The sequence below is a fragment of the Microplitis demolitor genome, chromosome 1 (assembly GCF_026212275.2).
Source record: "Microplitis demolitor isolate Queensland-Clemson2020A chromosome 1, iyMicDemo2.1a, whole genome shotgun sequence".
NCBI lineage: Eukaryota > Metazoa > Arthropoda > Insecta > Hymenoptera > Braconidae > Microplitis > Microplitis demolitor.
In genome coordinates this window covers 23,043,472-23,066,265 of record NC_068545.1, presented here as the reverse complement: position 1 = coordinate 23,066,265, position 22,794 = coordinate 23,043,472, and the positions used below count along the sequence as shown (strand labels likewise).

Genomic DNA, 22,794 nt, shown 5'->3' with positions numbered 1-22,794 from the left:
ATTTTTTTTTTCTGTATACTCACATCCGTATATTCTGATCGAAGTTAATTTACTCTATATTTACACCAATTTAACATCCGTTGGACAACACCGTGAAACTACACAAAAATAAATAAACTTTAAAAATTAGTGTTTGAAATCATAACCCGGAACCCGGGTGTCAATATGGAAAAATTTTAACATTCCAAATAATAAATTTTATAATGCATGTCGTTAATTTTCATACTTATCCTGTAATTACTCACGTCTTAATCATAAATAAAAAAATGACTATGTAGAATGATAGTATTTATTGATCACTTTATCATTGTATTACTTGTCGTTCTCAATTTATATAGTTCATTTTTTCCGTGTAGTGTAAATTCATTTTAACACCGCTTTTTTACTGTGTAATATTACAATAAAAAAGTAGTATTTATAAGTATCCAAATATATACTTATATTTTTTAATCAAGCTCATATTATTGTATACATCGCACTACAAATATAGTAATAATAATAATAATATTAATAAAGCAACATCATATAAATTTGTAACATTGAGTGCAATTAGGAGTAACACAGGGAACACCAGGAATTATCGGAGGTAAATGAAATAATCCAGCAGATCTTGACGTGTGTTCACGCAACTGTTGCTGTATGTCAGCATTAAAATAATTATTATACTGAACATTGAAAGCAACGCTGCTGTCTTGTTCAAGCGGACTGATAACCCGAGATAATTCACCGCTGCGTGACAATGCCGCGTCGGGCAAGATGTTGAGAAGACAGTAGCCGTCGTTGTAAAAACTGCGGGATAAATTCGAGTAAACTGGAGGCAGTGTAAAGACACTGGGGTAATCGGTGGTGGTTCGTACATCTGACGATGAACTCTGGAGCGGGTGAAACGCCGATGTGGTGCATGAGTTGCTGTCATTGGCAAAGTACTCAATGGCTTTAAGTAAATCCTGGCCGCATCTCTGGAGTACCAGTTGTAAAACTGATAATTTAGTGCTGGGAAATAATCGAACGAGAGTTTCAACTGATGTCTGAGAAATAGCTGGTGTTTCTTTGCTACTTTGGTCTTCTGAATCACTTCGATCAACGGCATTGAAGATATTGCTTTTCTTTTTGTCCTGATAAAATCAATTTAATTATTACATAGTAAAAATTAACACAAAATTGTGTGTGAGAACAACATTTTACACAAATTTTTATGTTGTTTTAACATTATTCATTTGTGTAAAAAAAACAACACAAAAAATGTTAATATTCTCTTTTACCGGCTCTAAAACTTTAACACATTGAAATTTTATCTGCAACATTTGTAAGGTGTTAATTTAACATTTTTATTTGTATTATTTTGATACACTGTAAGTGTCCATAGTTTCTGAGTTATAATCATTTTTATAATTTGAAAATAGAATATCAATTGTAATTTTTTTTTTATATTATATTTTTTAAATTATTAAAATAATTATAACTCGGAAACTATAGACTTTAGCGGTTTGACACATAGGACTTTTTTTAAAGGGAATAAAATTTCCTATAAAATTCTCATTAGTAATTTTAGTGTACTTTCATTGGTTTACGTTCTGGAAGCCAATAAAGCCAGTAAGTACTTAGCATTGGAATTAAGAGCTCATATTTGGCGAGAATTTTTTTTTTTTCGATGTAGATTGAGATTTTGCTTGAGCACTTAGAAAAAATAAATTTTTTGCGTAAATGAATCACTCTAATATATAAGCTAGCAAGAGAATACGGTAAATTCAATACATTCTTTGTGTTACTTTGATAAATTAACAAGCGCTCTATGTTAAAGTTAAATTTTAAGTGTTAACATTTATTTAAACAGTACCACTTAGTAAATGTTACTTTTGTTTCAATTAAATTTTTTTGTGTTAAAAATGAACTGGTAAAACAACACAAAAGCAGTATGTTAAATTAACACAAAAGTTTTAAATATTAAACGTGATTTTTAACTCAGACTTCTTTCTTTACACAAATACGAAAAATTTTTTACTGTGTATTCTATTAATTAATTATTAATTATTATTAATATGACTTACGAGTGATGAGTTGAGTTTAAAATTAAGCTCATTTTCTTTGGCAGAATTACCACCCTCTGACTCGGTCGACTCTTTATTGCTATCTGTCGGTTGATTAACGTCAACATCAGCATCAGTATCCATGTCAGCTTTAACTGGGGATGTTATTTGAGGATTAGGGTCAGTTACAGCCATACCGAAAATTTTTCCAGGTGGTAAACGATCCAGTTTCTGCCCGGTAGCAACTTTGGCCATACTCAAAGCTATCGCATCTTCAGCGGCCTGCTGTCTTTTCAATGCAACCTGTAACCCAAAAAAATAATAAAATAAAATGTATCCTTTGATTTAAATTTATTTATTTTTATTTTTCTTATCTATCGCTCTGGTATCTTTATTCTTTTTCTCTAAACCTATTTGCGCTATCGCTTGATTTAAATCAAGTAATCTTCCGCGTCTCAAAGCCGCTATACCGAATAGAAAGCAGTAAAGACTATCATGCTATCTTGGAAATCTATTTCAGTTCGCTTTCATGACATCGATCCTCTTGATCCTATTCTGTAAATGGACTCGTCACGGCCTCAATACTCTAGTGTATATATACATATACCCGCAATCCGCATATGTATACATTTAATATGTATTATATAGATATATTTTCACAGCGTGACATCTTACAGTACGTCAAACATTATATGGAGATACACATTTGGACACATTTGGCTTCATCTATTATTATTATTATTGTTATTATTATGGTTAGTGAAAGACCACCCGTTAAATATTGTTTCAAGCTCAATAACATTACGAGAGTTTTATTTAACGTATAGAAGAAAAAAATATCAAGTAGCATTATCCATGAAAAGAAAAATATTTATTTAAAAATAAGATAAAATAAATAGGAGCCGGGTTCAAATTATCCGAAAATTTTTGAATTATTTATAATTTTTCAAATTACTCGATTTAAATTGACAAAATTTTGATCAGTTTTCAAATTTATTTAATGCAGAGCTTAGTTTTTAAGTAACCAAAAAAAATTTTACGTAGACTCGTGTCTGAGCTCTGTTTACCTCCCTATCAAAAAAAACCATGTGGGGTTGTATGAGAACCCATAGAAATCGGGAAAGAAAAGTATGAATTTATGTAAGAATCCATAGGAATGAATATAGGAGTGTATGGGTTTATATAAAATCCAAGTAGAAAACCATGGGTATCTGGATTCCCATATGGGAACTTGGATCCATGGATGTCTCTATGGGAAATTCATATAAGAATTTGGATTTCAATACAAGTAATTTCTATAGAGTCCGGGGGATCTGGATTTTGATGTCTATCGTTTACTGACATGCGTATATGTCTACAAGAACATATTCCTATAGAAAACCATATGGGAATCCGTCCGAAAACACCATGTGGGAACCCTCATAGGAATCTAGGCTGGATTTCCATATGGATTTTTTTCAAAAAAAAATTTACGAATAATTTGAATTATTCAATTCGATACAAATGATTCATAAGTTAAAAATATTCGCACACCCCTAAAAAATAATAATAATAAGTGAAAACTTGTCAGAAATTTATCCGTGACGATTATAAAATATCAATTTATATCAATATGAGAGAATTTTTATCAAGTGAAGTTATCAATGTCCATCAAGTCGATACTCTGGTATTGACATGTAGACATGGTGAATTTAATTTAAAAGAACATCAATCATCGCGTGATGTTGATATTATATTAAATATATATAACAGTACTAAGCTTTTATACTGACAGTTCGATATTTAACTGCACACATAATACATATTTAGTCAAGTGTATGATGATTATGTTAGAGGGTGCGATACTCGTAGTGCTTGAGTTGATGGTAGTAACTGGAACGGATTGAAAGCTATGATGTAGACTCAGGATCGAGTGTCGTAATGCCAGTACAAACACACAGATGAAACGCAACACCGGGCGTTAATGGATTCTACTTGAGAGTGATGACAGTAACAGTACTGAGAGAAAGAAGAGCAGAAAAGAGAAGAGCACACATCAGTAGCACAAGAAAATTACGTGATTCTAAAAGAAACTCTTGAATTTTTCAGTGCGACTAGAGTGAATTGCTAAATACGTATCCACTCTCTTTTGACATCCGGTTGCTATTTTTAAATAACCCGGGATTTTTAAATGGAATAGTTAATGATAGCTGTACGATGGTGATTACAATAAAAGTGGGAGCAAGAATAATAATAATTAAAAATACTCAGTGCTTACCTGGGCAGCCATAACACGTTGTCTTTCAGCAATGAGAGAACACTTCGCACAAAGACATTCTTTATAACGACACTCTCTTTTGTGTCCCCGCAACCAGGAGATGAGTCCATGATTTCTGCAGCGAGCACACTTTGGCCGTCTTTGTTTCCCGTCCTCCTCATCATGATCTTTCTTAGCCGACTTTCCTCTCAACATTCTCCAGTCCTTTTCTTCTTCACTGCCAGCTACCACCGCAACTCATCTATTGTTAAACTTGAACTTAAACACCAGTTTCTGCTCGGCAGCTCTTTTTCAGCGGCAATTGATCATGACAAAAAAAAATAAATAAGATAACATTAGTAGCGTTTGTATTTAATCGTGAAAAAAGTTTTAAATTAAGCTCGTCAACAAGATCAGAGACTTAATCACTGACTGAAGAGCATTATTTTCGGGCAGCTTACCTCGTAAACTATTAACCGCGGGTTCAAGATGACGATTGGCTCTGGAAGATCCTCGTGGATATCCGAGGGTGTCGACCAAACGTGACTTGAGCATCCCTCCAGAGTCGGTTAAAAGACAAACATCAGCTGGACCACCCTTTATACTCGATTGGTTCTATTCTGTTTACTCTAGACGCCACTCCTACTAGGATTCTACACCACTGTTTTCATCTTTATTATTTTCTTCTTCTTCTTCATTTTTATACTTCTTCCTCTTCTTCTTCTTCTTCTTGCTCGTCTTATGATTCTTCAGTTTTTTATTTCAGTAGTACGCGTGTCACTACTGTATTTATCGGATTTATGTGTTACGTGCATGGATACCCAATCCAAAAAGTCAATATCACGTCTATTAACTTTGGAATTTTTATACTTTACCCTCGTATTCCTATTGTTGTTGCTTTAGATGTTGGTACTATAAATTTAATTATAAACTAGCATACAGACAGGAGAAACAGGATAAATGAAAAGACTGGATAAAGCTATTTACTGGCAAGAATCAAACTCGTGTAATTCGTATAAGATATTATTATTTTTTTTTTTTAATTTTTTTCCAACGAGTACAGGTGTCATTCTCGTATATATTTTAAATATAACATTCTTCAATAAATTTTGTTAGTTAAAAAAATTACTCAACAATAAAACCTTAATTTATATTCTAAAAAAAAGCTACCTCTAAAAATATCAAAAAACAAAAAAACGAAATTTTCATTAAATACTTTTTTTAACTGACGGATAAATTTTATTATTTTAATAATACGTTTCTACAATTTTTTTATTTTTTATTAAATAAATGATCTAAAATTTAGCAATTTATTATAACAATTTAAATATATATATATATGTATAATTTTAAATGAACAATTTTTTTTCTATTTTTATTTAATAATTGATCGCTCGATCAAGCATACCTTTAATTTTTTATTTATTTTTTACTGTTTATACACAGAAAAAAAGCTTTTCTTTTTTCAACAATTTTTTTCTCGCCTCAAAATTTTTTTTTTGCTTCTAGAAAATTTTTGATTTCAATTTATAGCAAAAAATATGAGTGTGAATGTAGCAGACATCAGACAAATTTTAAAACTATAATTAAATAGAGTAAATAATAAAAAAAAAAATATTTATGAAAAATGCACTTATTAATTTAAAAATTTTTTAAACTCGCATTTTTTTTTTAAATTTAATTTTATTAATTATTTACTCATTTTATTGATAATTTTAAATTTGACTAATATCTGCTATATTCACATTCATGCCAAAAATTTATTGGAACAATAAAAAATTTTCTTGGGGCGAGTAAAAATTTTTTGCACCAAGAAAAACTTTTTTTCTGTGTACTAAAATTATTTATGCGCAAAAAATAACTGTACAGTACACCGACAATTTCCAAAATTATGGAACTTGCTCTTGATATGTGGTCCATTCTTTTGTCCCTATTTTTTCCACTCAAACTTCGCGACTCTCATCACATATTTTACATTTAAATTACACTCTTGTACCTCTAACATTTCTTTTTTTCATTCCGCAAACAATGAGGAGAATAGAAATAACGAGAGTCTGAATTACATTTTTAGCCCTTTGTTCTAATGTCACAAACACGCATTTCCATAGTCGTCATCATCATCACCATTATTATTTATTATTAACATTACTAATATTAATTATGTATAACAATTATTCAGGCAAAGTTTAATTATTCAAAATAAACAATTAAAAGAACTAAAAAAAATTTGTTTAACGCAATAGTTATAATAAAGCTCATTAGCTTCTTAAAATGCAGGACAATTAGCTTTTATTTAAGTTACGATAATTTATATCACTTAATTATTATTATTATATTTAATATAAATTTTGTTGGCTCAATAAACAAATAAAATGAATTTATGTTAATTACTTTAGTCTATTGACCCAGTGACACAAAGAGGAAGAAGAAGAAGAGCAAGAAGATGATAAAAAGTTTTTTTAAATTTAACGAGTACTCATTGAGTAAGAGAACTACTAGTATAATCTGTAATCTCGTGGCATACAAATGTCATGTACAAGTTTGCTTTGCTAAGCTTCTCAACCCCACTAACATATACTACAGCCACATGCAGGATATAATGAGGGTCGTTTGAGAGTCGTCCTAGCGTTAAATATTTACCAAGAAACCTTTTTATGCTTTAAAGTAAAATTAACTCTCATAGTCATAGTCATAATCATAGTCCTTGAGTTCCGAGATAAAATTACTTTTTTTTAATTTTTATTTTTATTTCTCATTATTATGCAACAAGGAAATATTTCAATTAAAAATAAACTAATCAACTGTATCACTAGATAGACTAAAGTATACATTAAATTTTATTAATTTAAAAATGCAAAAAAACAATAATTTAATTATAAAAACGAGTGTTAATGTGGCTGATTAATGGCAATTTTTTAAATTTTAGAATCAATGGATAAAATTTAAATAAAATAAAAATAAAAAAATACATATTTAGATAAACGCAAGATCCGTATGCGCATTTTTTCAAATTTAATTATTTTAATTAATTAGTTTATTTATTTTAAAATTATAAATTGTCTTATGTCTGCTACATTCAAACTCATTTGAAAAAAAAAAAAAAAAAAAAATAACAATAATAATTTTTAAATTCGGCGCGCTTTTACAATAAATTTAACGCGTGAATCTCACGCTCACCTCACTCCAATTGGCCCCGAAAAATCATAAATTATTATACTTTTTTTTTAGTACATATTTAAATCTTTCTTTATGTATTTTATTTAAATTGCTTCTGCTTAATCGTTTATTTATTAATACACAGTACACCCTTACTCTTATCAGATTCTTACAGTCATTTAAATTTATTTTTACTTTGTTTTTATCACGTATTAATAATGGTCATTGTCATAATCATGTCGCAGAATACCCAATAGAGATATGTATTTAATTTATTCTTTATATTAACGATTAATCAATTTATTTAATAGACATTAATAATCAATATTAAATAAAATAACATTAGTATTTCTTCTTTTTCGCCTTTTCTCATTTCCTCTTTCTTCTTCTATTCCTTATTTTTTTATTTATTTTCCCTTTATATTTCTATCACTTATTCAACGCGCCGATATATATATATATATATATATATATATATATATATATATATATATATATATATATATATCACTGATTTTTTTTTCTATCAACATTATTTGTTAATAAATTTAAAAAATGAAAACTTTTAATTTTTAAAATAAAATTACACAAAAATATATTCACGTATTTATATTTAATTATTTAAATTTATTATCTAAATATGTTACTAATATATGATGAGAAATTTATTTAAACTTTTAAAATATTTTCAGTGTTATAATATATATTAGACTGTGCCAAATAAAATCGACTTTTTTTTTCGATCTCTTACGAATATTACGTTAAATGTAACAGAAAAAAACTTCTCTCTCTTTTTCTAAATTTAAATTTTCTCAGCGAGAAGTTCAAAAATTGGGTACCGAGTTGGACTCTCGAACTCAATTACAAAAACGCGCGCTCACTTAAATAAGATTTCCCATTTAAAAACCATAGGAAAATTTTTATGATACTGAAGTTAGCCGACGTTTTAGCGAATGCGCGTTTTATAATTGAGTTGCAGAGCCCAGTACCCAGTTTTTTTTACATTACAGTCAACGTAATTTTTGTATAGGACCGAAAAAAAAAATTGATTTTATTTGGCACAGTCTAATGTATATATGAAGAGTTTATTTGTATATTATTTTCTACAACAGATATGCCAAGTATTTGTTTAATCAATAATCGATAATTCATTGTCATCGATATGCTTTAAGTTAAAAACGTTTATTTAAATCAAAGACTTTCTCGTAAGTAATTTTTTTAAATATTGATAAATTTTTTTTTAATTTATTAGAATTATATCGCGGCATAAAGAAATTATATCGTTATTTTATGACAAGTATTTGAAATTTATTTAAATGTATTTCCATTTGAATAATGTGATAAGTTTTGACGAATAAATTTTCAAGTGATAAACCGTATTTATTCTATTTTTAATTTTTTTATGACACAATTAAGTCATAATTTGATTAAATTATACGATAATAAATTTTTGCTGTTCATACTTTATCATAAAGTAATTACAGAATTTTTTTTAATTATGAATATTTACATTTAATTAGTTCAGTAGCAAAACATTAATTAATGAAAGAAAACTAACGGATGTTATAATTATAATTGATAATACAACTGTTTAAATTTAAAGTAAAGAAAAAAAATTCCCTCCAAACAACTTTTATTCATTGCGCAAACTTTATCCAATTCTACTTTAATACGTTTGAACTTTTGTGTTTTTTCCTTCATTTATTACCATTTCAATTGTATGAAAGTTAAACCTTGAGAGTAGAAAAAATATATATTTTCCACTGCTTTTTCACTTAAATTAAATTTACATTTTTCTTTGATCTTTCATGAAAATTATTATTTAACTGCATCACTGAATCTAAATACGGGCAATAAATTTTCTGGATTCAAAAAAAAATTATACCCGCGAAAAAAAAATTTAAAAAATGATTCACTCTGTAAACGATATTTGACGATTGAAACTACGGAACGAGAAAGTCTCGAATACGTTATTAATGTAAATTTATATTTATTTACGATTTAATGGTCTGAATAATATTTACTACTTGAATCACTAGGTATCACATTAATAACTACTATTTTTTTTTTTTTGATAATTTATTATCAATCACTCTCTATTACCGCGATAATTTTCTTAATTTAAATTACTATAACTTTTAAAATAAATTCTACATTACGCTAATTTACACACAATTTACTTTTCTCTCTCATTTAGTCCCTAAATCGCGAGTTAATTCGTTATATAATTATTTTTCACACAATAAATTCTAATAGCATCATTACAAAAATCTTACAACTATTCAACAAAAACCAACCTCATAACAATTTTATTAATTATAATATTAATCGTATTTTGTTATTTATTTATTTATTTTATTTACTTAAAATTTTATTTATTATTTGCACGGATGAAAAATAAAATTAAATGTAATTATTATATATTTTTGTATAGCTGATATTGCATTTTAGAAGCTCTTGTTTAATTTTTTTAGGTAATCACAATAATGATAACCGATAAAAAGCACTCAGATATGATCATATCCAAAAAATGCTGGTATCTGATCATATATGAAAAAATATAATTATAAATGAGATAACCATACATTGAAAAGAGTGAATATATATGAACATATATGGTCACGCATACTTCGCATGTTCATATATGATCAGATAAGACTTTTTTCTTATTTAATTTTCTTATTTAATCAACTCTTAATATTCATTTATTCATTAATATGACTCTCTTTGATTATATATGTTCATATCTGAACATTCAAATCCGATCAGATAAAAAATGACTTTATCTGATCATACAGAGTCGTATGTAAACAAATATCACTATATATGACCATACGTGTTTATATATAGTTTACATACACGGTCACATATGAGCATATATAATCATATTTGTCCATATTTAATTAAAAAGGTCCAATATTTTATCTGATCAGATAAACGAACAGCCTTATCTGATCATGTAAGATTATAATCATATATAAGTAAATATGGTCGTCTGTTTATTGATAGTTATATACATTCAATTATGAGGATGCATAGTCATATATAATCATATAATTTTTATAAACTTTTATCAATTTTATGGATTCATATATTTATTAGTATAATCTTCTGGATTATGTATGATCATATATAATCACATATGACTACGTATGATCATATATGGTCAGATAGGATAACTTTTATAATCTTTTGTCAATTCTATAGATTCATATATTTACAAATATGGTCTTTTAGATTATATATGATCATATATGCCCATATATGATCACATATGACTACGTATGATCATATATGATCAGATAAGATAATTTTATAATCTATTATCAATTCTTTGGATTCATATATTTATCTTCTGGAGTATAGATGATCATATATGACCACATATGTCAGATATGGTTACATATGATTACATACGACTGCATATGATCACATATGACCGGATATGGTCACACATGACTGCAATTGATCACATATTATCATATATGAATTAATATCTGATTATGCAAAAGCATTTTTATTCACATCTGAGTAATTTCTACCAGAAATCATTATTTTTTCACATATTGAAAAAAAAATTTAATTACAATAATCTTTAAAAATCGAATCGACGACTCAGACTTAAATATACATTTTTTTTTTAGAATCACAGTTATTTAACAATTATCGTCTTGTGTATTTACTTGTGCGTTTATGAAACGTTTCATTATCGTTGTGTATGATATAATTATTATTTATCAATTATTATTATTATTTATTATTTAATACAAATATTAATAGGATTATTTCTTTATAGTAATAATAATTATAATGTACTATATGTGTGCCTGAATATGACTGAGAGTATATTCATTGGAATTCTGTAATCAATTAAATTTAATATATCATTGTAAATTGAATTGCTATAGAGATAATAATTGCTATGAGATATATAAATTAAGTCTGAGTTGTCGTGCGTTGTGTTCACAGCTGGCTTTATTGTTTTTAAATTATATTAATTAATTAATTATAACAATAATAATTCAATTATCTGATAATTAATTTTCAATAATAGTAACTAAATAAATTTTTTTTTATCTTCTTATAGTATATCTTTAATTAAATCGATTTCTTATTATATAATATCGAGCGATCTACACTGCATCTATTTTATATTTTTTCCTAGTAAATTATTCATTTATTTGTTTATTTATTTATTTATTTATTTATTTATTTAATTAATTAATTAATTATTCAATCGCACTGATTTATTTAAAAATTAGTTACATTTTAAATCGAGCGACACAAAACCGATTTGAATTTATATTTAATTAATATTCATTAACTTTAAAATAACTCGAGCGTTAAATCGTAAATTGGTCTCGGATAAAATAAATAGAACTTGCAGCATTTATACATACCAACTACCAATAACTTTTAACAATAAAATCTACAGACAATTGTATTCGTCATCAATAAAAATACAAGCGCAGTTTAATAAAAACAATTTTCGGTTTATTTTATGCTACACAATATCAGTTAAACAACTAAATAACGGACGGTTGCATCGTGTGTCGTCCGATTTATTTATTTATTATTATTTCATTATTTTTATATGTGCGATGCCATCAGATCGTAAACGATATTTAATTTTTCCTTTGTGTTAACAATAAAAGACCACATCATTTTTTTTATCATATACATTTCAATAAGAATAATATATCTATAAAATATAAATTTAATTAAAATAAAATTATTTTTTTAAAATAAAAATATTTGTACGATTATTTTGTGCTTGTAAATTATTAATTAAAATATACACATTAAAAAAACGGGATAAATCCAGGTGTAGGTGTTAAAATTTTCGGTGTTAAAAAAATTTCCTAGAGTTAAATAGTACATTTTTTTATTCTAATTTCTATAAGTGGAATTTTTTTTTTACACCAATTTAACACCGCTAAATTAGACTGCTTACACCGGTGTTAATTATTTTTAACACCATTCTTTTCTAGTGTAAAAAATAAAATAGTTCACGACCTAATGGATGGACATGAAATTTAGTCACAATTATTTTCATGAAAGCATGACCTAAAATAATTAATTTTAGTAATACTTACAAGCCAATAAAATTCAATAAGTATTTATTTAATGAATTGAATTATTTAATTAATTAAATACTAATAGTAATTAATAGTAATATTAATATTAATAATTTTTAATAATAAATTTACATAACGGCACATTTTTCCTTAAGGCTTATCGCGTTGTTGCTCTGCACCGGCTGTAATGAGACCGAGCGATTCTTCTCTAGGGTAAGAAGATCGCGGAAAAGTGCATTAACGTTGTGATTAGTCTTGGCAGAGGTTTCAAGAAATCCACAGCCCCAATTAGCAGCCTCGGCCGCACCCTCGCTCATTGATACTTCGCGTACTGAAGGGCTTTCATCGCACTTGTTGCCGACCTGTCAAGAATCAACATCACGCCACACGTCTACATCAATATTTTAGTCTATATAAATTTATATATACATGTATACATATATATATTAAAAAGCTATTGGATGAATAGACTTTGAATGAGTATATAGAAGAGGAGGAAATGAAAGGAGAGAGTGCCCTCAACTCAGCGATATTAACCTTTGGTTTTTTTTTTTTAATTTTTTAAAAAAAAGATTTTTAACATTCGTAGCAACTTGACCTGGTTTTTGTTTTTTTTAATTATTATAATTGAGCGGTACTTGAAATAAAATACTAAAAAAAATATGATATCTTGTATATATTAAATATTCACATGGACTTCTTTCGAATTTGAGTATGATCTCTTAAATGTAATACTGCGGATTAAACTATAATATGAAATGTAAATGAAACTTTTTTAATTAAAATATAAACTTTACAAAGTATAATCCTTCAATTATTTCATTTAAATTCATAAAAAATTAATAAAAATTTTTTTTATCAGTTCTATTTTACCGAAAATTATTCAATTTTAATTTAATTAGTCTGTTAATATTATTTACTGTAAAAAATTGGAAGTGAATTTTGAATGATTATGAATTTTATTTCAATCGGAATTCACTTCCCGGAGTTTAAAAAAAAATCACTCCGCGTATGGAGTAAATAAGGAGTTGGTTTCTCAACGAAGTGACTTCCGAGTGATTTTAATTTTATTTGAATCCGCATTTACTCCGATTCGGAGTTTTAATATCAAAATAAACTCCCCTTCGGAGTAAATTTCACTCCGAGATTAAATAAATAAAAAGTCATCGGCTCCGGACTCACTCCGGAAATATTTTACAGTGAAAGTAAAAACAAAAGTCAATACGATTTTAATTTGAACTATAAAAAATTAGCAGAGTGAACCTGGAGTAAATTCGGAATGAATGTGGAGCAGATGACTTTATTTATTTAATTCTCTCGGAGTGTAATTTATTCCGAAGGTTTAATGATCGGAGTAAAATTCACTCCTAAAAAGAGTTTAAATGAAATTCAAATCACTCCTCTGAAAAGACAAACTCATTTACTCTGAATGCGGGGTAATTTTATTAAGACTCCGGAACTCCGAGTGACGGAGTGAATTCGGATTGAATTAAAGTCCATAATGACTCTCAATTCACTCTCAATTTTTTAGGTAATTATTCATTTTATTTATGAAACAGAGAAGACTACCCAGTCCTCAATTAAAAAAAAAAATTGTAAGCCGTAACAATATTAAAAAAGCAGACTAAACTCAAACCAACTAAACTTTAATTTAATTTAAAATTATTATCATTATTTATCTCATTGTCTTTAATCCCAACATACATTAAATTAATATGAAAATAAGAGATCATCCGTCTTTAACTCAGTTCACCTAGAAAACATACAAAAATAAAGTTAAATTCTAGCGGTCTATAAATACTCAAATAAATAAATAAAATAATTGTTTAAAATAATGAATACTGTAGCAAAGTACTTAACAAATATGTCTTGACTACAACAAATGTATTTTCCGAGGGTATAAGTATATACAAAGAAGTTTGTCAATAGTCGGTTATATAAAACAAAGGCAACTTATCTATGCCGATAAAAGTTGCCTCGTCTTTGAGAAGCTCGAGCTTATATTTATGTATTTATGTACATATATGGACTTACTGAAAGACAATAGAAATATAAGTGATTGACACGTCCATGTATATTCATAAATATATATATATATATATATATATATACATATATATAGATCAGTGTAGAGCATAGCAGAGTAGTCTAGTTAGTCTAAGTCTAGGTCTGCGGTCTAGTCTATCTGCGGGTACGAGGGAGTTTGAGGCCATTACAAAGTTGAGTGGAATCGACACGTCTAGTCATCTCACTCTATTCTCTCCATCATTGCCATTAACGTCAATTATCAATTATCAATTATCAATTAATCACCATTTACCTTGGCATCTCCTCTTTCTCTTCTATTCCTCCTCAACATATTAATATATATACTTACACGGAGAAAAATTTATAGTAAATATTCCTATGTGATTTAAAAAGTATAGCTTATATTATTTTACGAGCATAGTAATAATTACATTGCGGTAACACATTTTTTTGTTCTATGTCCTTTCAACAGTAAAGTAATTCGTACACGCCAAGTTTTTAGTAAAAATTACCAATAAAACTTTAGTACTGTGAGGACATCTAGTAGTAATTAAATTTTTACTATGTTGTTACTAAAAATTACACTTCATATATCCATGCTGTCGAGTATTATATTTTACAATGCGCATAGGAAAAATTAAGGTGTTTACGGGGATTCTACGGTTTCCGTGGCGCCGTCAAATGATCGTGAATTCATATAGAACTCAACAAAATAGGACCTTTTTTGAGAATGAAATTTTCCGATATCTCCTTTAGTTTTCGAGAGAAATGGATTTTGGGAAAAATTTGATTTTTTAAAAAAAGTGAAAAATTTCATAGATTTTAATATCTTAATTTTTTTTTGTATTTTTTTCCGAAAACTACTTTTAAAGATGAAAATTTTGAAACAAAAAAAGTCTGAATTAGTCCATTTTTGAAAAAATTACAGCTATTTGAAAAAAAGCCTTATTTCGTCAAGTTCTACAAGAATTCGCAGTCATTTGACGGCGGCACGGAAACCGTAGAATTCCCCAAGAATGTAATACGCGCGTTGCGGCAATGTAACCATTACTATGTTACGTAGGCTTAACTGCTGTATTTATATTTATATATAGTATTTTTTTTACTGAAAATAAAAGTACTTGACAGCATAGGACTCATTACACCGTAAATCGAAGTGTTTAAATTTAAAATACCTGTCTTTTGTTGGCATTCAAATACATTGTAGTCACTTTTTACACACGTGCAAACATTTAGAAAGTGACTAAATTGTATTTGAATGGCAATCAAACACTTAGGTGTTTTAAATTAAAGCGCCTCGACTTAGTGTACTATACACTGTAAAAAATTTCCGGAGTAAATACGGAGCGGATGACTATTTAATTATTTAACTTTCTCGGAGTGAAATTTACTCCGAAGCGGGGTTATTTTAATATTTAAACTCTAAATCAAAATGAATGCGGGTTTAAATAAAATCCCGATCACGAAAAGAGAAACTCCCTATTTACTCCACATGTGAAATAATTTTTTTAACTCCAAAACTCTGAGTGACGGAGTAAATTCAAATTTAAATAAAATCCGTAATCACTCTAACTTCACTCCCGAGTTTTTACAGTGTAAGCATATGAGAATTTACTATACGACATAATAAAATTTACGTTACTTTGATTATCGTGGATTAAATACTATATGGCAAAGTAATAATTACATTAAATAACAACATGACATTTCTCTCCGTGTACGTATAAATATATATATACTCATCTTCTACCTGACTTAATAACGTTGGGTTAACATGCTTACCAGCATTATCGGTATTTGGGAAATATCCTGACCCTTAAGCTCCCGTATCACTGCCCAGATTGGCCGTAATTCTTCTAGGCTTTGCCGCGAGCAGACCGAGTACACCAGGATGAATGCGTGACCTTTACTTATCGAAAGCCGCTGCATAGCAGGAAACTGGTGGGACCCGGTTGTATCCGTTATTTGAAGTGTGCATATATTTTTATTACAGCTTATCACCTACAATTGTATAATTGTTTTTTTTTTTTTTTTTTTTAATTCTACTCTATTTATTTGTGTCATTTACTATTATTATTGTTGATTTATTTGTGTTTTGTAATTTAACTCGTATCGAGTGTTTTGCCTCAGCCTCACACTGTCAGCACTTTGCTCGGATGGAAGAAAATTGAGTTTGCCGGAAAAGAGATGATGAACATCACGGTACAAGGATCGGCTGTAGAGGGTGTGAAGAGACGAGTAAAAACGAGGCTACATTTCCGGCTCTCTGCAGATATATATCTAGAAGCAACTGCACAATTCTGCAGTAGATATATGTGCCGCATGGGAATCCCGATGATGTACTGCTAGAGAGAGAGAGAATGAAAATTTACCGGTATATTGGTAAAGTCGATCGATAAAACAAGAATAAGAATTTAACAGGCTATTTAATTTTAATATTTTTAAATTTTTTATCTAGCGCCGAGTGCTAAGTTAAGATAAGGAATTAAAAATTAAAATGTAAATCAGTAATGGAAGATCAAAACCAGACAACTGAGCTCTATATCATCGTATTTTTATTTAGTTGACATGAAATAAATGAAATTTTTTTTAAAAATAACACCGAGTCCTTGATAATTTTTATTGATTTGTTTATTTGAACGATAAAAATAATTTTATTTATACTGGACGGAGCGGTGTTGGAATTAACGTATCAATAAAAACGAGTGTCGGTAAATATTTTCATCCATTCGAGCAACAAATAAAATTTAAGTGTGTCGTTGTTTGTGTGAGTAAATAAGCAAGGATGTGTAGAGAGCACACACGTCGCATAGACGTACACAGCACAGATCCCAGGCCAGTTTACCCACATTCAGCTATTTAATTATTAACAGTTGATTATAAAAAATTTAAAGACCAGAAAACAATGGACTAGAGCTGGAGTACCAGAGCTAGAGACAGGGGATACACAGCAGTAGTACACAGTTTATATTACAGTGACATTGTGTCTACTGTATGTACATTATTGTAGTGTCAGGCAGACTCGTTTGAGTACTCGAGTTTGGTTCTTCGACCCTCAACGGGTCATCAGCCCTAAATATTTTCCCTGTCCCGTAGCATTGAATTATGAATAAACGGGGCTAAAAGTTTTTATACTCCCTCTGACACTCTGCTGCTTCATAAATATATTCATAAATACATTAAATATAAATATAAATCAGCGAGTTATTTAGAGCTATGAATATGAGTTCAAATAAAACTTTTTAATTCGAGTATGAATATTAACAGTAATTGCAATAGTAAAAATTAATAATGAAATGTATGAGTGGGTGGATATTAAATAAAACTTGACCGGAAAAAATTTTACGGGAGGTTTACTCATGTGGGCAGATTTTATTATTAGTCATCGAATTTTCGTGGCTTATGACTCGTTATTTTGTACATGAGTGAAAAGTAATCAAAAAAAATCAGAGATTAATTTTTTCAATGAAAAGAAATTTAGTGAAAAAAAATTTATTTGGAAATTAGATTCAAATTCAGATCGGAACTATTGTAATTTTTTTTTAAAAGAAATAAACTTAAAATTTTTCTTTTATATAAGGAAGGGCAAAATGGGACACCTTTAAAATTTTATAAAAAAAGTTTGATTTTTAAAAAATCCAAAATCACTTTTGTAAATATAATTGAGCATTATTTTGAATTTTTTTTGTTAATTTTTTTCAAAAATCGAGTGTCAGTCGAAAAATATTTGACTTTTGTTTTATGATAAAAACAATTAAATTTTTTTTTCTTTGCATCCAATAACTATGTAAAATTTAATTTTTCTTTATGTAAATTACTTACAAAAAAATTTATCTAATATCCAGAATTTTTTTTTACTTTTTTTAGGGGGTACCCCATTTTACCCAAAAATGAATTTTTTTTTAACAGCAACTGAAAATTTTATTTATTTACTTTGTATTTCCTTAAGTATCCCGTTTTCCAGAGTTTTTCGTTTTAAATTCGAGTATGGACGTAATAAAAGTATAAAAATAAAAAAGTACCTGTCTATAGGTGTCTTCGATAGTTGGTATATAAGATTCGCGAAAAGTTCCTTTCACAAAACGCAATACCAACGAACTTTTACCAACTCCACCGGCTCCAAATACCACGACTCTATAGTCGTTGCTCTGTTCCGGCATCCTGACATCTGCCGTCGCGACTGATTATACCCCCGGCCACGGGGTCCCTTATATACGTTGGTTATTTATTCACTTACCCGTGCTCACGCACGAGGCTAAAGGAGCATGCGATTATCCACCTCGCTATCTTACCGCCACTGATGACGATATATTTTTATATTTTTTACCCAATAATCTTCTCTCCTCCGTCAGTTAATCAAGATATCAACCTATAATAATTTTTCCCCTATTATCTGTCTGGTCGTACTCGTAATTGTTGTCGTTCCTTCCAGAACTGGTGACGACAGAGTCGATGACGCACACAAATAACTCTTACAATTCAATAATTATTCCCTCAAGAATAACAATTCTATTTACGCTGACTCCAAATACGTCTTGTTTACCAAAGTAATCACCAATTTATCTTCCGCCTTATCAGAGTTCATATATTTATTTATTTATTATTGCTGGTTATCAGAAACATCCCTCATAATTCCGAACAATGCGCGTTTATTTGGGTATCGTGTTTCAATGAGACTCACTCTGGTGTCTAAATTACACCAGTGTCAAGGCTGCAATTGAGATTATCTGACGGCACTAGTAAAATCAAAACGCGACAGACTGTACCACCTTTTATCACATTTAAATATTTTTTAAAATATCAATTAATTAGCGCGGGCGTTTCAAATATGATTGACTAAAAACGCGTCTTTGATCTTGTCTTCAAAGTTTTAATTCTGTAGATGTACGGAAGTAAAACACCCACGTTTATACCAAGAGTTACATCAATGATGGACTAAACCCTATATGCTGTATCTGTATCAACTGATAAGGGCATCAGACTATTAGATACTCCAGTGAGTTTACGGGGTTTGGATCCCCCAGTAAGTTTACAGCGCGTGGGGGCTGCTCCTGCAGGTTAAGAGAATACGTAGGAAGCACCAGCGAATAAGGACAGAGAAAAGTCAGGAGTGCAGCCACTCCTGTCCTCACTGGGTCGACGCACTGCTACCCTGTATATATTTATTTATAAAAGTTAATTACATCCGTATTAACTTTTTTAATTATTTATTATTGTTGTCGTTCGTTGCTCAATTTAGTCGTCGGCACTTTGGTTTACACGAATGACTTTTTTTATTTTCTTCTCAATTATTTATTTTCATTTATGCAATATTTTAATTTAAATTAAAAATTATTTTTTAACTTTTTTAAAAATTTTTTACACGCTTGTGGGTTTTATTATTTCGCGTCGCGAGGACTCTCTGAAGCACACCCACTAGGAACAACACCGGGTTCGAGCGCGTTTCTCGTTGTGTGCAGATATGTGCGCACTGGGTTCCTACGGCGACCAGTCGTAATGCTCTACGAAGACATGAAAAATCAATAGCCGACGAGAGGGTGGTAGTTGATGGGACGGATGCAAGCTTTTACTTGTGTAGGTGCTCATAAATTGCCACTGTGCTTTTACAATAATATATGTATGATATATCTATCTATACTTATCATCTATATACATATATAATTGTAAAAGCTTATCAGCATTAATTTAAAAGCGTAACTTATAATAATTTAATTACGACATTAAATCCTTTTTAGTTTAATAATTAATAACTTAAATTTATTTCTATCAAGACTTTTAATTATAATTAATCTTGGACGTTTAATAAAACATTTGTTTAAATTTTAAATAAAAAATGAATGTATATTTTATGTTTTATTGATAATAAATATTATTTTTAAAAATTTCTAAGCATTATTTTGAGAGGTCAGTTCAAAATATAAAGATTTTAGTGCTAAGAGTCTTTAATTACTGGATTTTTTAAAACTATGTCACTTCCTTCATTTTCAATTGAATCATATGTCCATCTGCGATGGATCCTATTGAAAATAAATTTAAAATTTAAATAATATTTTAAATACTTGGGTTTGTTTATCTGTAAAAGTTTATTGAATAAATTTGAAATAAATTACCTGCACTCGTGAGCGCACTTGGTGGAGCCGCATTTCGGGCATGGGAAATGACATCCCGAACAATCTGGCTGTAGACAGTCACAGATATTTGTTCCAGTTTGTATAAATATCCCGCACTCGTCATACAAAATGTGTTTTTTACTTCCCGGGTAAAGACGACGATGGAGTTTACGTTTTTCTCTTTCGCTACTTTGGGGATCAAAGTTCTGGAGAAATTTTCTAGCTACATTGTCAGTGACAATCTGCTTACGGGAGTAACGTGTGTTTGGTTTCTTAAAAAAAATTAATGATACTAAAATTAGCTGATATTTGATAATTTTGGTATCGTTTTTAAAAACGACAAATTAAAAAAAAAAAAATTTTTAAAATTGCACTTATAGTTTTTTAAATTTTCTTCATGTGCATTTTTTTAGTTTTTTTTTTTTAAATGGAACTGATGAAAAAAAAAATCGAACATTTTTAATCTTCTGGTAACCAGAATCTTAAAAATAATGAGTGGAAATGTAGCAGATAAGACAATAAGAATTAAAAATAAATTAATTAAAATACTGAAGTTGAAAGAAAGGCGCGTACTGATTCATCAATTATCTAACTACGTATTTTTTTAATTTTTATTCTACTGGTATTTTTTTTTTATTCTAGAATTTTAAAAATATCTAATAGTTAGATGAGTGTTAATGTAGCGGACATCAGACTAAGTTAAAATTATTAATAAGTAGAGTAAATAATTAATAAAATGAAATTTTTAAAAAATGCACTTTTAAAAAATTTTGAATTAATAAATGCAGTTTGTTTTTTCTTTTTAATAGAATTATTGAAAAAAAAAATTCAAAAATTGTTAATTGTCTGCTAACTTCAGTATCATTAAAAAGTGACACTGAATTTAGCCAACGTCTAATATTTTTTGCATTTTTTTTAAAAACGATAAATTAAAAAAAAAAAATTTCAAAAAATTGCACCTGCAGTTTTTTTAATTTTCCACATGTGCATGTTTTTACTTTAATTAAATTGTAAAAAAAATCTAAAAATTGCTAATTGTCTAGTAACTTTATGTTCATAGAAATTAAACAATATATATAGTCAATTAATAAACTATTGATTAGTTGCATGACAAAAAGCATTAAATAACAAAGTAAAAATAGATAAATACATATACATATAAACGATAATAATCTTACTTTGGAATTGTTTGTTTCATCAGAGTCCATAATTGCAGTTTAACGTTTTATTAATATCATCCCTTAATGTGAAATCAATGAATAAATTACGTGTTATCAGGATGTATATTTGCTCGGATTATAACCTTATCCTCAATATGTATTTATAAAAAATATTTTCAAGGTTCCAGTTTTTAAATATTCAAATTAAATTACATACGTGTTATTATTATGCCATAAATTTTACTCATAAATCAATAAATGTATTTTTCATTAATAAATAATATAAATTTTCTGTACTTTTAAAAAAAACCTCACGCCGTTCAATTATTTTTCTATCATTACTTTTTGTAAACATATTTTTGCGTAACTACTGCCCTCTATACTGCAAAAAAATATTTATATTACCTGTACCATTACTCGGTAACGTTAATTACTTATCTTACCACTAATTGATTACCCGAAATTATTTTACCGATAGCCGTTAAGTTTTTTTTAAAAATATATAACATATATTTTATTTAAATATGATTATCTATATATATTATAATTCAATCAATAATTTATGAGGAGTATATATACTAAATATATAATTATTCTAATTACTCTTGGAATATATATTAATAATAATGAGCCTGCAAGTTAATTTATCAGCCCGGAAACAAAATGTAATTAATAATGTAAATACACGTGTACTCTGACGAGTTTCATTCATAAAAAAATTTTAAACTCCCCAAGGTCGCTGAAATAATAATTGATATGATATGACGAGGCTATGATAATAAAAAGTTATTATGATAATGATAAGCGCGATGTTAATCAATAAAACTCAATGATTTTATCACTATTCATAAGTACATAATTTTTATCTAAGGCAAACAGTGATAAATTTTCCTGTTATTGTCGGACTGAGCTCTCATTCATTATATTAATAAATATATATAACATGCGTGATAAAAAAAAAAATAATAATTGAGTATGAGTATAAAAATAAATAAATAA

At 28.3% G+C, this 22,794-nt stretch overlaps 3 protein-coding genes across 3 annotated transcripts; all 3 read right to left on the bottom strand.

The window, feature by feature from the left end:
- Nucleotides 1-521: 521 nt before the first annotated feature.
- LOC103580180 (doublesex- and mab-3-related transcription factor A2) lies at nucleotides 522-4,479 on the bottom strand. The gene is made up of 3 exons (XM_008561849.1): nucleotides 4,285-4,479; nucleotides 2,049-2,330; nucleotides 522-1,115 (listed from the first exon to the last, which is right to left on the bottom strand). The coding sequence occupies exons 1-3, from the start codon at nucleotides 4,477-4,479 to the stop codon at nucleotides 522-524; spliced, it is 1,071 nt and encodes a 356-aa protein (XP_008560071.1).
- A 7,711-nt stretch (nucleotides 4,480-12,190) lies between these two features.
- On the bottom strand, nucleotides 12,191-19,093 carry LOC103580098 (GTP-binding protein Di-Ras2). Its single transcript, XM_008561740.2, has 3 exons — nucleotides 18,548-19,093; nucleotides 16,308-16,526; nucleotides 12,191-12,859 (listed from the first exon to the last, which is right to left on the bottom strand). Exons 1-3 carry the CDS (start codon nucleotides 18,683-18,685, stop codon nucleotides 12,626-12,628), a joined length of 591 nt encoding a protein of 196 aa, XP_008559962.1. The 5' UTR covers nucleotides 18,686-19,093; the 3' UTR covers nucleotides 12,191-12,625.
- Nucleotides 19,094-20,325: 1,232 nt separating this feature from the next.
- On the bottom strand, nucleotides 20,326-22,150 carry LOC103580099 (ARL14 effector protein). Its single transcript, XM_008561741.3, has 3 exons — nucleotides 21,814-22,150; nucleotides 20,636-20,907; nucleotides 20,326-20,542 (listed from the first exon to the last, which is right to left on the bottom strand). Exons 1-3 carry the CDS (start codon nucleotides 21,841-21,843, stop codon nucleotides 20,458-20,460), a joined length of 387 nt encoding a protein of 128 aa, XP_008559963.1. The 5' UTR covers nucleotides 21,844-22,150; the 3' UTR covers nucleotides 20,326-20,457.
- Between the last annotated feature and the right edge of the window lie 644 nt (nucleotides 22,151-22,794).